At 38.5% G+C, this 17,611-nt stretch overlaps 1 protein-coding gene across 1 annotated transcript; it reads left to right on the forward strand.

The window, feature by feature from the left end:
• The first annotated feature begins 1,703 nt into the window (after positions 1-1,703).
• LOC128211639 (delta-1-pyrroline-5-carboxylate synthase-like) lies at positions 1,704-17,321 on the forward strand. Its single transcript, XM_052916634.1, has 16 exons — positions 1,704-1,857; positions 3,465-3,907; positions 4,111-4,248; positions 5,145-5,249; positions 6,631-6,783; positions 7,912-8,039; positions 8,951-9,041; positions 10,246-10,408; positions 10,787-10,930; positions 11,072-11,289; positions 11,979-12,137; positions 12,757-12,952; positions 13,624-13,745; positions 14,388-14,574; positions 15,201-15,296; positions 15,775-17,321. Exons 2-16 carry the CDS (start codon positions 3,491-3,493, stop codon positions 15,987-15,989), a joined length of 2,532 nt encoding a protein of 843 aa, XP_052772594.1. The 5' UTR covers positions 1,704-1,857; positions 3,465-3,490; the 3' UTR covers positions 15,990-17,321.
• The last annotated feature ends 290 nt before the right edge of the window (positions 17,322-17,611 follow it).

The following is a 17,611-nucleotide window of genomic DNA, read 5'->3' on the forward strand; positions in this document are numbered from 1 at the left end:
ATAATATTTTTGACACACATCTGAATGTTTAACAATTGCGCTAAGGTTTGGTGAAAAATGCGTTCCGAATAATGAGAAAGTCTAATGTCTGGAAACCGGTGATATTCTGGTTAGCGACCCCTTTTCGGCCGGAAATCGAGGTTTTTCCTATGTTACTTTTGACACAAGATAGCTATTACGATAAAACTTTACACTCAGACAGGTTGGCTCTTCCGACAAAAACTGTGTAATTTGTCTTTTAAAAAAGCTAGGGATTCCGAATATTCCCACGTGCAAAGTACCCCTATACTTTCGCTGAAATAAGCACCCTACTGTACCAATTATTCGCCCACCCCATAAATTCGCTGTTCTTACGATGTTTTTCATATATTTCTCTCTAAAATATATCTTCAAACAATTTTATTTTATTTGACCAGTCTAGCGACTGTTTAAAACGACAATTGATCAATAAATATAATATGTTAACTCTTACATACTGTTTATGTATGTTTAAAATGATACAACACTTACTCGGTAATCCTTCTCTTTGCATAAAATTAAAAAAAACTACTGGGATATCCTTCTTGAAACATTACCTACAATGTATGCATATTTATAGACTTCCGAAGAGGGACAACGCATGTCCGTACAAGAATGTAATGATTAATTCAAATTTGAGTTGCTTCCCTTAGACGAAAAATTTCGGCGATTACTTAACCGTTTTCAGGTTTTATCACTTGCTTTTTCAAAAATTGAACTTAAAATACAGCAATTTAGGGTATTTGTATAATTTAACACCGGTTTTATACTTTATAAAGACAAAGAAATAATGTCGTCTGATAGCCCAAGGTATAAGAAAAAATTAAAAATCCTTACAGGGCCTCATGCAAATGAGCGCGCGCGGGATGACGTCATCCCCGCGTGCAATTTACAAGGTCAGAAGTGTAAACAATATTTATTTGGGTCGAATTCCACATACTACTTACATTTGAACGCAGAAAACAGCTGATATCTGTCAAAACAGATTCCGCAATGAAACGCCAGACTGATTTGTGTAAAATATTTCGTTTTGACTGGTTTTAACTGGGTGGGCGAAAAAGTGGTACGGGCGAATAATAGGTCGCTAACCAGTAAGACTACTGATAAAAGATCAGGTCGCGTCAGGTTTCAATATCTAAAACTTCTTATCAGGCAGGAAATAAGAACTAATTTTCTATTTAGAAATCTATCTGAATCTGTTAATAGTATACTAATTATCCAGGTCGCAGTATTTAATAGTTCCGCTCGAAAATTGACATTTATTGGCTTAAAGCTGCACTCTCACGAGTGCAGCTTTAAACTGTTACTAGCGCTTTAAAAAGGAAAAGTGATCATTTCGGCAGTTTTCCAAATAATTGAGATCTGTTCTATGGTCAGTTATCTTATATTTATACTGTTTTGAAATCTTTCATTTCAAAATTAGCTGATCCTGAGACAAAAAACTGTTATAACTGCCAATCTGTGAGAGAGTAACTTTAAATACCGCGTATTGGTAGGCTAAAGCATTTTACAAAAAAGTGTTCAACTTTCCTTTGCTTGTTGACAAAATGATTTTTGGTCATTTATTCTGCATTTATGCGAAGAAGACGAGTTAAAATCTCAGACTTTTCCATTGACAGAGAGTTTAATTTCATACACGACCACGACCTAATATTTGTTATTTTCAAACCGAAAGTAGAAAACCAGATTGAACGGGATTGTTATTCAGCGGCAACTAGTTCAAGGCTGCCGATCGCTGAGGGTATAAATAGCGGCGACGTACAGCTGAAGGAAATTTTTTTGGATATAGTTCTGTGTAACGGACATGACTTTTTGTGAAATGTTGATTTTATAGAACTGGTAAGACAAGCAATTACTTATTTTATGTAACGCAATTATAGTATTAATATTATAGTATAGTATTATTTAATGCTGTTGTTGTTTATTTCATTCCGCGTATTGTAATTTATTGTCTTGATATGCTAAGTAACAACCATTATATTAAATATTGTCAGTGGCTTTAGTTTTACTGGAAAAACAACCAATGTATTCATTTAATATCATTATATTGCATGAATGTTAATACAATTAAACACTCAATTCAAGATAAACTGATTTACATAGTTCTAAATTGAGACATATACTTAAAAGTATCAAACATGCAATTGGGCCACGAGTTATACCAACAACAGTTACGACCTTCTCCCAAAAATATAAGATAGTAATGTTTATTAAAGCAAAGTATATTGTTTATCTGTGAACTATATGTAATGGAAAAATACTAGTTGTCAATAACCATATTGTTGATCATGTCAAGAGCTTAAAATCTTTCTGAAACGCACACCAGGCACTTAACCAGTCCGATACCGGTAATCGATGATCATATGGGTTAAAGGAACTCGCTCATGTGTTTGTAAAATGCTCTTTTTTTGTATGACGAGATAATGTGTTGCAAATCATACTGAGTGTTTAACGCTGATATTTGCTCATCTCCACGATTTTCATGCGCGTAAACAACGCTATTAGTCATTCAATTACAGCTTTGTTGTTGCGTGGTTGGTCGATTGACAGTATCACGTGATGTTCTCAATGTATTCTTCACGGGTCAACTACAAACTTAAAAGTCCCGATGACATTGTGGTTTAGGGGTCGGGTTTTTCTTGACTTTATAATTACGCGTGGGTTAATACTTTTTATACTTTAGCTGTATTTCATTTGCATTTTTGAACGTAAGTATGAAAAAAAACTGTGATCGGATCTTTTTTCAGCAGTTTCATATCACTTGTTTCTTGACATTTACGCACACATTGGCAACAGTGATTCCAAGCAAAAACAAATGAGATAAAAAATGTCAAATGGTCAATCTTTGAGAGTGCAGCTTTAACACATTGATCAATGTTTCATTAAACAGCTGGTGAAGATGCATTTTCTTCCCCAAGTATGGAAATGTTTTGAGGCCGTGAAACAATTGGAACAAAAGACACATTGGCAACACCGTTCCGTTATTTTATGGTTTACCGACTTGCATGTAAAACAAGACAACATTGATGACTTATTTGGCAGTCCACTTGACGATTCCATACTGTCTTTTTCCAAGGAGTTTCTAATCGTACCACACAGTTGTAGGTCAATATCACAAGTATACTGTAGTTTTCTGCGGCTTGGTATATAAACACAACATCGTTGACACATATGGCAGTCCACTTGACGATTCCATACTGTCTTGTAAGTTTCTAATCGAAACACACAGTTGTCAGTCAATATCACAAGTATAATGTATTTTCTACGGCTTGGTATAGTAACACAACATCGTTGACACATGTTGCAGTCCTCTTGACGATTCCATACCGTCTTTTTCCGAGGATTTTCTAATGGAACCCGACACAGTTGTCAGTCAATATCACAAGTATAATGTAGTTTTCTGCGTCTTGGTTTAATATGTCGTGAATTTCAATTGTACATTTCAGGCTGTGTAGAATTAACAAGTTCCAAAATGCACCGTGTAATAGGAGAGCGCGGACGTTCGTCATTTTGTGCCAAATGTCTCATTCAGAGTGTGTCTAGTGATCTCACTGTCTGTAAAACAACAACCTATAGACATATGTCCATGTATCGCGGTAAGCACACAGCTTTAGCCAGTCTCGCGGCTTTAAGAAGCAATTCCAGTTATAAGCTTATCAATACAAACAATGTTAACACGATTATGCGGCAAGGATACCGCACGAGCGGAGGTGGTGACAAGAGACCGGAACTGGCTAGTCATAACAGGGGGCAGCACAGTGAGCGATTTCTGTACCGCGGGGACTTGAAGAAAGCCAACAGGATTATTGTCAAGCTTGGGAGCGCCGTGATCACTAGGGAGGATGAGTGCGGCTTGGCCCTCGGGCGGCTTGCATCCATTGTGGAACAGGTAGGCACTTCTGTCAGTTCCACTTCAATATGTAAGGGGTCTGTTTGAAGTCGTAATGATTGCATTTCGTCTTGAATTTAGATGGTATTAAATCATAATATTATGAACACGAACATGTTTATCTAGAATAGACTATGAGGTATTTAAACTTATGGCAGCTGTCTCGAGTCTGTTTTAAAGAATATATGTGAATGCATATTCAGGTTAGTGAGCTTCAAAGCCAAGGGAAACAGATGGTGCTGGTCACTAGCGGGGCTGTCGCCTTCGGGAAGCAGAAACTCCGACACGAGATCGCCATGTCCAAGAGCGTCCGTCAGACCATCTCTGTCAACACTTCAGGGGTTAGTAATGTCACTCTTCACAATAACCTTCATTCAATTCACTTCATACTTTCGGCAGTTGTTCACAACCATCACACAATTAGCTTACATCATTCCATTTCATCATAATGTAAGGGTCCGCTGTAGGCGGCGGATTTGCGTTTATAGTGTAACATTCCGTTATAGACGGAAGTACGTTCATAGTGCGTATGTTTACTTGGTTGGTAATATGTAAATAAGCAAATCCCGGGCTCTTGTGTGGATTGAGAATTTACTGTATATAAAGACCAGTGGTCCCCTTCAGGGTCGAGAATACGTTTAGGGTTTTTAAGATACGCCAGTTTTTCACTACAAAACGGTTTGGGGTTCTCTTGTTTATAAACAAAGCAAATAAAAACAACTACTACAACAACAACAACAACAACGTACATAAAACATATCCCTCTTCTGACATCGTGTTGTGTGTATTGGTTGACAATAGTTCTGGCTTCCATAACTTTAATGTTGATATTTTTTTTTGATGTTAACAACACATTAACACGTCCAAAAAGGTAATATATATAACGTGTTCGCTGAAGTTCTTTAGCTACGTTGACAAATATTCTATCCATAGCCTAATCTTAGACAAACAAACACAAGATGTGTGGTTCATCAAGGATACAAGTATTTATAGACTATAGTCCGTTTCATAATACTGCAGTTTGTATGTGAAAGAGGATTTAGTATTCAGATGCTGTTTGTCCAGGTCGGACTCCTGCTGTAAATAATTCAAATGAGGTCAATTTAAAAGATTATAGCGCTGACTTGTATCTGTTTGTTTTGAAACCGTATCATATTGCAACACCTTACGTTAAACATAGAAATAATTTAGTATGGTGTCATGATTGCCAGCTTATCATGTGTTGTGTTGATTTCAGGGTTTGCTTCAATTCGAGCCCCGGGCGTGCGCAGCCGCGGGTCAGAGCGGCCTCATGTCCCTGTACGAGGCCATGTTCACCCAGTACGGCTTCAAAACCGCACAGGTAACAGAAACAATCTGAACACTTTTACACTTATTGTGTTAACAATCCAGGCCCCTTTCTAGCAATGGGGGTGGGGATAACCCCCGTGTTGTTTTATCCTTTAAAATACATCATTTATAACCACCTTTTAACACATTACCTGGTATCAAGATTAACGGCTTTTAAAAGTGTTATACTCATCGTGCATTGGTAACCAGCTAGTATTATATAGTTAAAATATCATTAAATAAAAATAGAATTTATATGACGTTTATATACAACACTAAAGTAAATATTCACTATAAATTTGTGATGATTAATGTTTGAACTTTTCCATAGTGAACAGGCTAGACTCAATAGCTAGCTCTTCTGTTAATGTTCATAGGCCAAAACTATAGAGCGCTGGTTAACAAGGTCGCCTTATTTATTTGACTGCTGGTCGATGAAGGTTGAGTTCAACTGAGGTCACTGACTGTTTCATTACATCTCATGTAGCCTTGACTGTGCTTTGTAATACTTCGATCTTATTTTATTTCATTAAAGCTGCACTCTCACAGATTGAACGTTTTGACAACTTCTTTATTTTTTGTCTTGGAACGAATCAATTTTTGGGAATATGCATGGAAACCAGTATCATAATGCTGCTGACAAAAAATCAGATCGCAGATTTTTATATTTAAGTCGAAAATTTGATGTTAATGCATTTTTCTTAAGACATAAAACATTAATTTTCGAATGGAAATATGAAAATTTGTGTTCTGATCTTTTTGTCAGCAATCTTTTATCATTTGTTTGCAGATATTTACGCAAAAATTTGCTCTTTCCAAGACAAAAAATAAAAAAGTTGTAAAAATGGTATATCTGTGAGAGTGCAGCTTTAAAGGGACTCTCTCATGGTATGTAAAAATGCACTTTATAGGGATTTTTTTTTAATATGAAGTGTCAATTTTTCAGGAGTGTTAAAACTAAAATGCTTTCAACTTGAACCCTTCAATAAATCTTGATATATAATCAAATATTGCCCTTGAAATACACGATTTTTAAAACCTTTGCTAACGCAATTCATGAAAAGGCTGTAGATCGAATGGTTGATTGCAATTTCTGCATCAAAGAGTAAATTCATTATCAGATAAGTGTTTTCAGATGCATAACTCGGGAAAATGTGGGTTATTAACTTAATAAACTGGCTTGCGTTTTTCAATTTTTTTTTAAGACTTACTGATAAATTCTGAAAGAAACGTGGAAAATCTTTGAAAAAATAAAGATTGAACTGCAGAAATGAGAAAATATTTAACGTCAAAAAAATCTTGCATAAACGTACAACAGTGATTAAATCACAGTAAGGATGATTCACTATGAAGAAAAACAAATTGAATGAGTAGACCTGTGTATTACCCTTCAGGTGTTGGTGAACCAGCGGGACTTCCAGAACGAGTTCACTAGCATGCATCTGGTGGACGCGATGAGCGAGCTCATGTTCTACAACATTATCCCCATCGTTAACGCCAATGACGCCATCGCCTCTCCGCCGGAAATGGACAAGGATCTGGCAGGGGTACGGAGGGAGTAGTTAATTTTTCAAAAATGTCATATCCGTATGGTGTCCTGACTGGTTTTCAATATTGGTCTAAAATGGATCTTAGAACGATGTAGCTAATCGGATTACCGGTTATAAATAACTGACCAAGAGTGAATGAAGTCATTGATGCATTAGTGATGACCAGATTAACTTAAGTTCAATGAATATGAAATACCACCCTGGTGGTCAACAGACTGTCGTTACACAAACCTGACCCATGAGTGTTCAGTTTAACTTCTAATATGCCAAAAAAAGAATGATTAGTTAACATTTTTATTAAATTATATATTTCTTTTCATTTTGTATGTGCTGAAGTATATATGTTGTGGTGTATTGTATAAAGTATTGCATATATATACACAGTGTGTGTATATCACGTGATAAATTACGTCATAAAAGCCACGTCGAAAGGCAACATTTTGCTTAAAATAAAGACTTAAATCAAAGATAACTTTTCTTTTCCACCATTTTAAATGAAACAAATGGCAGTCTGTGCCGCTTTAAGAGCCCCGCATTTGGTGTATTACCGAAAATTGATAAAGTCATTAGTTTCATCAAACACTTCGACAAACCTGTTTCCAAAATCATGTTTTGACAGTGCTCCTTCAGACGGCCGTATTGTGACAAGGTTTGTCGAAGTGTTTAAAGAAACTAAACTCTAAATCAAACTCTGGTGAAAGACCGAAGAAAGGGCTCCGTAAGCTGCGTAGACTGCTCTTTGTTTAATCTAAAATGGTGAAGAAAAAGTGAAGTTATCTTTGTTTAAAGTATTTTTTTTCAAATCAAAATATTGCCTTCCGACGTAGCATTTATGACGCAATTTATCACGTGGTATACACGCACTGTATATGATAAACATCGAAATACGTCAAGGCAAATATTTCGCTGTTAACCACAAGCAGGCCTCTTTAAAGCAAACATGCATCTTTGAATTTTTCGTAAAAAAAAATATCACTGCAATGCTCAAACTAGTAGTATTTAAAATAAGATTTTAATGTTTAAATGATGCCGTTATATAATGTCCATGGTGTCTTCTTTTGAATAGCTGGTACTTATTTTACGCATTCACATTTTCCTAAGTACATGTATAATGTCTGACCACAGGTGATAAGTGTGAAGGACAACGACAGTTTGGCCGCCAGGTTGGCTGTAAACATGCAAGCCGACCTTCTCGTGCTCATGTCCGATGTGGATGGTCTACACACCAGTCCGCCAGGCACGGAGGGCTCCAGGTAGGAATATATCGCGTGGATGGGTGTTCAGTTTTTAGGAGGGGAGGTAGGTTACAAAAACGCCGACCATCCGGGTGGTCTACACACCATTACGCCAGGCACCGAGGGCCTCAGGTATGACTATACATGCATCCCGGGGATGAGTGTGAAGTATTTTAAGAGAGGAGGTAGCTATAAAGACCGCTGACCTTCTGGTGTCTGTATTGTCTTCAGACAATACACCAGTACGCCAGGCACCGAGGGCTACAGGGATGAATATATCCCTGGATTAGTGTTAATTAGTCTTTTCGGAGGGGATATAGGTAAACGCCGACCTACTGGTGCATTCGTCGGGTGTGAAAGATCCACATACTAGTCCGCCAGGCACCGGGGGCTCCAGATGTGAATATATCCCTGTGGTGGGGTGGGTCAGGGGTATTGAGAGTGGGTAGGCTGCGCGCTGGTTCTGGTCTTTGTTTGATTAAGACGACCTCTGCACCACTCGGATAGGCATCGAGGAGTCCAGGGGCAGTTTCATCAAGGATATTTGAAACGATATCGTACTGAGACAATATAACTGCACTGTTCAAGTGTTGAAAATCTCGCTCCTGCACACCCACGGATGAGAGGATGTAAAACGTATGTTATGTTATGTGATGGTTAAGAGATGAACACCGAGATGCTAGTATTGATGGTATGCACCGACGGCATCATGTTGGAGTATACATCACGGTACATGGTTTGGAGAGCCGTAGATGGAGCGGGGGGGGGGGCTCAGTGCAGTGTTCATACCTGAATGACTTGTTTCTTTACAGATCCAAGTTCATTGAAATTATCGGACAAACTGAAACCAGTCTAAGAAGTGTCTTGAAGGAACCGGTCTGAAGCTTTTCATGATTCTATCGCAACGTACATGTTCCATACACTTTCAGGCTGGTAAAAACGTTCTCACCGAAGATGGACTTGTGTAACGTGGTCTTCCAGGGGAAATCTCGGGTCGGGCTAGGAGGAATGGAATCCAAGGTGATATACCCTGACTACAGCCTTAAATGATACCCTGGTTATAGACCATATGTTTAGTATTTCTTGTACTTTTGGGCTAGTTAGAAAGGTATTAAAGCTGCGCTTTCACAGATTGACCGTTTTTGTATTTTTGTTCTGGAATTAGCCAATAATTTCGTATATGTCTGGAATCCAGTGATATAGCTAAAAAAGCTCAGATCGCAGTTCCAATACTTCCGTTCGAAAACTTGGGTTTAATGTCGAAACACTAATTTTTCATAAAGCGTAAGTAACGCTTTTAGCTATTTAACAATAATTTTTGAACGTAAATATGAAAACTGTGTTATGATATTTTGTCAGCAGTCTTATATAACTGGTTTCAAGACATTTACACAATTATGGGCGAATTCCATGGCAAAACTTGTTGTCAAAACGGTCAGTTTGTGCAGCTTTAAGAGCGGTGTAGATAGGTCTGTGCACATAAAATCCCATGAACATCCCTGTGAGACACAGAAAGTCAGATCTTTATGAAAGCCTCGATCGTGCATTACCACCCTATCCAATTATTCTACTGGTACCCTGCAGTGTTACCGCCCTATCCAATTATTCTACTGGTACCCTGCAGTGTTACCACCCTATCCAATTATTCTACTGGTACCCTGCAGTGTTACCACCCTATCCAATTATTCTACTGGTACCATGCAGTGTTACCACCCTATCCAATTATTCTACTGGTACCCTGCAGTGTTACCACCCTATCCAATTATTCTACTGGAACCCTGCAGTGTTACCACCCTATCCAATTACTCTACTGGTGCCCTGCAGTGTTACCACCCTATCCAATTATTCTACTGGTGCCCTGCAGTGTTACCACCCTATCCAATTATTCTACTGGTGCCCTGCAGTGTTACCACCCTATCCAATTATTCTACTGGTGCCCTGCAGTGTTACCACCCTATCCAATTATTCTACTGGTGCCCTGCAGTGTTACCACCCTATCCAATTATTCAACTCGTGCCCTGCAGTGTTACCACCCTATCCAATTATTCTACTGGTGCCCTGCAGTGTTACCACCCTATCCAATTATTCTACTGGTGCCCTGCAGTGTTACCACCCTATCCAATTATTCTACTGGTGCCCTGCAGTGTTACCACCCTATCCAATTATTCTACTGGTGCCCTGCAGTGTTACCACCCTATCCAATTATTCAACTGGTGCCCTGCAGGTTGGTGCGGCAGCCTGGGCCCTGGAGAAAGGGGTTTCGGTGGTAATTTGTGACGGACGGAATTATGGGTCGCTCCCCTCCATCATCCAAGGGAAGTCTGTAGGAACGTTCTTCACCAACGCCAAAAACATCAACAGCCCCGTGGAGGTGGAGGCCGTTAAAGGTATGCACTCGGGACTCACAACATTTCCAACTACTTTTACATACAAAATGAACTGCATATATATATATATATAATTCTTTTTTAGACTATACACTTAAATGATACTTGTGAAGCCTACGTTTCATTTTGTTTTCATTTCAAATAGATAACGATTGTTTAATTTATAAAAACTGAGGGCTTATAAGAGCGCCTTTCAAACCATTTTAAGTTTTATACATTGTATACTAACTCATAAACACACAGTTTCGGCCAATAACTCCGGCCGAATTGATTGCCCCCAAACTAACCCCATGTTGAAGGAAGGCGTTGTATGTTGTATGGCAGGCATGGTTGACACTCACATTACTTACAAACAAGGATATCACATTGTCATAACAGCGAAGGAGGCCAGTCAAACATTGCAGAAACTCCGGCCGGCCGACCGGAAGGCCATCATAGAGAAGCTTGCAGACCTTCTAATAGAGAGGAAGGAAGACATCCTGGTGGCAAACAACCGAGATGTTCTCCTTGCCAAGAGAGGAGGTAGGTTTTAACGTTTTCTTTAAATTATACTAAAAGTAATTTGTTTTTGTTTAATATACTTGTTTTTACATAGTATGTGATATGAAAAATAATATCTTTTTTATACTATATTCCCTTCACACGTGTGTTCGTTCTATTCAGATATATCCGAGCAACTCCTGAACCGCCTGCAGCTGACTACGGATAAACTGCAGACACTCGCGACGGGCCTCCGTCAGATCGCCGAGAAGTGCGAAACAACATTGGGACGAGTCCTCGAAAAAACGAGGATAAGCGATAAACTCTCGCTCAAGAAGATTACCGCTCCCATCGGCGTGCTGCTTGTCATCTTTGAGTCGAGGCCCGACTGTCTACCACAGGTAGATATTGACCCGGGCGTTTGTTTCATTGTTGGAAAACGTTCTCAAAATTGTTTCATTCAGGTTCATATTATTGGCGGATACTAGTACATGTACTATACTTTTTACAACTTTGGCTTAAGTATGGCAATCAATTCAAAATCTTCAAGTTAAGAAACAAATGGGAGAACCCCCATATGAAATGTGAAGTTCAGTTTGCAAGAAAACCTATAGCTGGACGTGCTATTTCCTGAAACATTGTTGGAACACTACTCTGAATAATATAGGAGCAAAATATATCTGCATTTTCTAGCCAGTAAAGTCTTATTCGTCTGATTATTGACTGAGCTGCTTAATGTACACTAGCTAATTAACAGGGAGGCGCGCACCCTCTAAAATCGTCTAAGTTTATCTTTAATTTTAAAATGGGAGAAAAGAAAACAAACGCTAAAATGCACCATTTCTGAATACAAATTGTTAAATTTTGCTGGGAGTAACTCCAAACCACCACTTAAACAGTTTATGCGTATTTCGGATCTTAGGGAGGGGCGCATGTCAAGGGGGTTGCACCCTTAAGAGACACTCTTCTAAATTCAGTGCCTGGATCCGCGCCTTATGCATTACAGTTCAACATACCGTTTGGTTACAAACACAGTTTTTTAAGTCCATGTACGTAAAGCGGTATTCGTCACATCTGACTTACCTTTCAGGTTGCGGCCCTGGCCATCTGCAGCGGTAATGGTTTGCTGTTGAAGGGCGGGAGTGAGGCCCAGCACAGTAACGCCATCTTGTACGCCCTCGTGCGGGAGGCCTTGGGGTCCGTCCAGGCGGAGGAGGGCGAAACCGACCTCAGAGACGCCGTAGCGCTGGTACGTGTCAGTTGAAAAACAAATAAGGGTCGAGTGGAAAAGAGTAGGGTATTTCCGGAACTTATTCTGTTACTACAGGATGGTCTCAAAACCATACCTTGTTCTATATGTTCTACATATAGGCATATTAGAAGTTGTACGTCACGATTAACTGCATTCGGAACTTCTCGGCCATTTTTATCGAAAACAACCACGGATGTATATGGACGGTTTACAATGTCAGAAATCTGTACACTTTAACAACGCTACAAGTAGATCGTGTAGTAATCTCAATTAAGCAGTTAAACTTAATTACTTAACTCCTGGGGATCTTAATTATGTTTGCAATAAAACATTTCACTGGCAATTAATTTCAACTTAGATCTACAAATACAAGTTAAAACACTTGTCTACATTAAATAATACAAAATTTACGAACTACTTCTGCTAATGTATCGGCATTAATCCGAGGTTGTTTTCGATAACAAATGGCCGAGGAGTTCCAAATGGGTTAACTGATGACATTTTAATTTGACATAGGAATATATGTAAGATATATATTTAAGTCCTATATATAACTATGTATATTCGTATTTTTCAAGTCATTTAAATTATTATGTTTAACGCATTAATAATCCAGGTAAGTAAGCGTGAGGACATAGACGACTTGTTGGTACTTGACGACTACATCAACCTGGTGATTCCCCGGGGTTCCTCCAGCCTCGTTCGCGACATCCAGCAGAAATCCCACGGAATCCCCGTCCTCGGCCACAGTGAGGGTATCTGTCACGTGTACGTGGACGAGAACTGTGACCATGACATGGCCATCAAGATAGGTTAGTTACATCGTATTGAGGTCGTACCGGGCTGTATATTGACCATGCATGATAAAAAAAAATGCCAGAAAGGTTAGCCATAATGCGGTGGAGTATCAAGCACAAGACGCATATCTGTACCGCGAGGGTCAAGGTCACATTTAGAGACTAAATGTTAAAATATGTACTATTCATAGGTCTGGGTCTGGACTTGACCTTGTCCGCGCTGTATTTTTACCATGCATTGTATGAGTTTCAAAAAGAAATATGTTCAAATACCATCTTTGAGTGTTTATAGGTGCGCTAGCTTCATGTCGGACAGTCCGCAAGGGTGTTTACGCTTTAGCAGCTCTTAATTAACATAAAAAAGTTTGTTAAGTTGATATAGAAGTAAAAACATTAGTATACACGATGTTACGTCATAATGTTTATAGCGGTTTTCCTACAGTGCGACATACTTCAGCACACAGGGGCAGGGTGCGTTGTTTTGTCCCATCTCTTTGACCGCATCCCTCCCCTACTAAGATAGATAGAACAAAAATTTGTAAGTGTTCGTTAGTAACAGTGTCAAAACAACGAACCCTGCCCCTGTGCTTCAGCACCCATGGTCATGTTCCCAGGTAACACAACTTACACAATTTCGAGAACATAAACATTCATAACTTATATACCTGTTACTATCTCATCCTCAGCTGTGGACTCCAAGTGCGACTACCCGTCTGCATGTAACGCCATGGAGACCCTGCTGATTCACAAGTCCCACATCAAGTCGGGCCTGATGGATGACATCTGTGATGAACTCAAGAAGAAGATGGTAGGTTTGCTTAAGTTTCGTGTTCTGGAGAAAATCTAATGTGATGTTTGCTTCATTTTCGCGTTCTGGAGAAAATCTAATGAGATGTTTGCTTCAGTTTCGCATTCTTGGAAAAATCTAATGAGATGTTTGCTTTTAATAAGCTTGTTTTTTTAATCATTTTTCGCCGGGTAGCATTGCTCTCTGGATTGCGGGTTAACTCTAGGCTTGGGAAAACGATTACTCTAAAATGAAACCACCAAATGAATGCTAGCACATTGTTTCGACAGCTTTATTGATAAATTGGAGGTGAATTGTGGAATCAATCTGGCTGACACAGTGGAAAACTTGGTTTTGAAGAGCAAATTAGAAATAGTTCATACTGAAAAATGATAGTTTTGCCTTTTTTGGAAATATAATTGTTTTGTGGAAAAATCCCAAAGGTTTTGAAACTAAAATTTGGGGAGAGTTAAATTTACGTTTTTGGGGAAGGTAGAATAGGTCACCATGAGGAATTGTTGGATACATTAGGGTGTCTGTACAGTCAGGTTAAAGTACTAATGGCTATCTGTCCAACGAGACCATCCGGGGGCGTTTGTCATGTTTCTGTGACATCTCTTGTTAGTTCAAACTCTTGTCAAATATCTTGTTGCTTTACTCAAGGTGCGCCTGTACTCTGGTCCACGGCTCCAGTCGATGATGAAGTTCTCCCCGCCGCCCGCTGTCTCCCTACACAAGGAGTACGGTGACCTTCAGCTGACCTTGGAGGTCACTGATGACGTAGACGGCGCCATTGACCACATCAACAAATATGGAAGCTCGCACACGGACAGCATTGTTACGAGCAGTGGTATAAATATTGTATACATTAAATTAAGAAGCTGGTTCTCTTACGAATTTACAGGAATTCAGTTTCTTTTTATCCGGTTAAAATAAGTGGTATTTCTTCAAAGGAGTAGAATATCATTTGGGAATTGGGCACAAACAACTGGCCCCAATTTCTTGAAACTTCTTAAGCTTAATAGCCTTAAGTAGCTTATTTGAATTAGATAAATACATACTGATATTGAAATTTGATAAATGAAAAATGGTTAATTGCGATCATCATAAACATAACACCTATTCAAAGTATAAAAACTCTGAAAGATGTAAATATTATGCAAATTATTGAAGAACAAAAATAGTGAGCTTAGCTTAATCCTGTTATAAGGGACTTAAGAAGTTTGGAGAAATTGGGCCTGTCTTGTCTTTGAGTGTTGTCGTTGTATCTTATTTTACATTAGTAGTACCGAATAAACATGATATAAATATCCAATGAATGGCGTCATATTGAAAACATTATCTTGGTGGTAGTAGCAAATATTCAAACCAGAACTTTGTAACATGTACATAGTTAAATTAACTAAAATCTACATATTTGTCAGATAGAACAGTTTGATCAATTATTGGTTATAATGAATACGTATATTCTTGTAGACGCGGCCGCGAAAGAGTTTTTGGAGTGTGTTGACAGCGCATGCGTGTTCCACAACGCTAGTACCCGCTTCTCGGACGGATATAGATTCGGACTTGGTAAGAAACCGTGTTGAGTTTGACAGATGTGACCATTCATTCGGAACTCCTCGGGCATTTTCCATCTAAAACAGCCTCGGATGTATATGGACAGTTTACAATGTCAGAAATCTTTACATTTAACTACGATGCATGTAGATCGCGTAGTAATTTCAATTTAGCAGTTTAACTTTATGACTTAACTCTTTGGAATCTTAATTATTTATGAAATACACACTTCACTGGCAATCAATTTAAACGTAGATATAAAAAACGCGTTAAAACACTACAATCAATTAATATTATTATTTAAAAGCATACTAACTACTTCAACTGATGTACTGTCATACATCCAAGGTTGTTTGTTTTCGATGGAAAATGGCCGAGGTGTTCCGAATAGTGAATATTATGTTCTCTATATTGGCTATACAGTATTCTTTAAAACCAGTCAAACTTCAGATCTTTTAAGTCATGTTCATCCATGTTTTTCCTTTCCCAGGCGCTGAGGTTGGTATCAGTACGTCACGGATTCACGCTCGCGGGCCGGTGGGTATTGAGGGGCTGCTCACCACCAAGTGGCAGTTGGAAGGGGACGGCCACACCGTAAAAGAGTTCACCGACGGGAAGTACCAGTACCTCCACGAGCGGCTGCCGGTCACCGTGGACGGCAAAGAGGTGTTTACCCCTGCTAGCGGCGACTCGTCATACGTTTAAGATCACCTCTTTGGTCGGAAGATTCGAAAGATAGAATTACGCCCCATGTCGGCAGTTTCGACATCATCCAGAGGCTACCTTTCGACTTGACATTTTTTGTTTGATATTTCGATTTGGAGATCTACTGATTATTTTCAGAGTACACAAATAATATCTCTGATGGCCATATTTTTTTAATGTTGATATTGACTGAATACTACGTATTTTTATACAATATTGACTACGTGTCTGTGACATATTTTCCATGTTTACACTTGTACAAGTCCTATACGTATCTATTCTATTCTCATATTTTAAATTTAGAAATCTCAGTTAAGAATATCATTTGGGAAAGGCCAGGAATCTGTCAATATGTGTTGTCATATTTTCTTATTATACTTAAGTAGTAGTAAATGTATGTACAGTCAAAACTCGCTATGTCGAAGTCATAAGGACCTCGGAGAATACTTCGATATAACCGAACTATATAAAGCGTATAATTTTCCAAAAAAATCGAAAGTTCGACATAACCAGAACATCGAGATAACAGACTTCGACATAGCGAATTTAGACTGAATGCATGAGTTGTGTGTGTAACATTTTTATGATACTTATATATTTGTGGTTCTGATTGTTTTTTGCAAAATAGCTGATGTGTTTTTCATTAGATGTAAAATCTTTTTTCAACAACAATAACCGTTCCAACCTATGCGGGTCATTGTGTATTGTTATTGTTGTTTTTTCAACAAACTCATTATTGCATCTCATCACAAATAGAGACACTTTTTGTCCATAACATACAATGTATTCACTCTCATCAAGGCTGCCCGCTTTCATTTCATGTGCTTGATTCCTTGATTTCAAAGCAATAAGGGGGATAATAATTTATGTTAAAGGGGGTGGAACTAAGGGTCGTGACCTTTTGATTAGCGCCCCTTTGCTCAGAACTGAAATTTATTTTGTTTGAAAGGGTGTTTTGGGTACTCCCCCGTGAAAATCTTAACAATTTCTTATCCAAAATGGTGCATTTTGGGCGTTTTTTCATTACTTTTTCTCCTTTATTGAAATAAAGAGTGAACTTGGATCCGCTAATGGAAATTATTTCACTTCACATACATGCGTTACTACATTGCATACCATCTTTGAAGATGTTTATGGTAGGGATCGTGAGGTTTCAGGCTTTTTTGAATATAGCTTTTGTTTTGTCATGATGTCTCGGGAAGTTATGCGGTTAAGTCTTTGGTGTTTGATAAACTCAAAAAAATAAGATGTAATTATGATCTGATTTTGAAAGCTGACATCACATACTTCTTTCGACAATGTTAAGATCATCGAAATAAATTTCTTTTTGTCGGAGTTAGTTTGTTGCTTTTAAACCAAATGTACATATTTTTCATAAGTAAAACTGAACCACCTCCTATTGAATTTTCTTGGCTTTCGTAGATGTGTGTTTTTAGCTAACCGGGGCACAAAGTGTTCAAATTAACAATCTGGCAAGAAACTGTGATAAAGCACGTTTACGACAATAAACATTTCTGTCTGTTCAAATTTCTGCTATAACTCTAGCCACAATAATGTGCGTTTAGGGAACGTTTTTAACATTTGGATATTCATTTTGTTCCCTAAACGCCACAAGTCAACTG

Source organism: Mya arenaria, chromosome 12, assembly GCF_026914265.1.
Source record: "Mya arenaria isolate MELC-2E11 chromosome 12, ASM2691426v1".
Lineage (NCBI taxonomy): Eukaryota > Metazoa > Mollusca > Bivalvia > Myida > Myidae > Mya > Mya arenaria.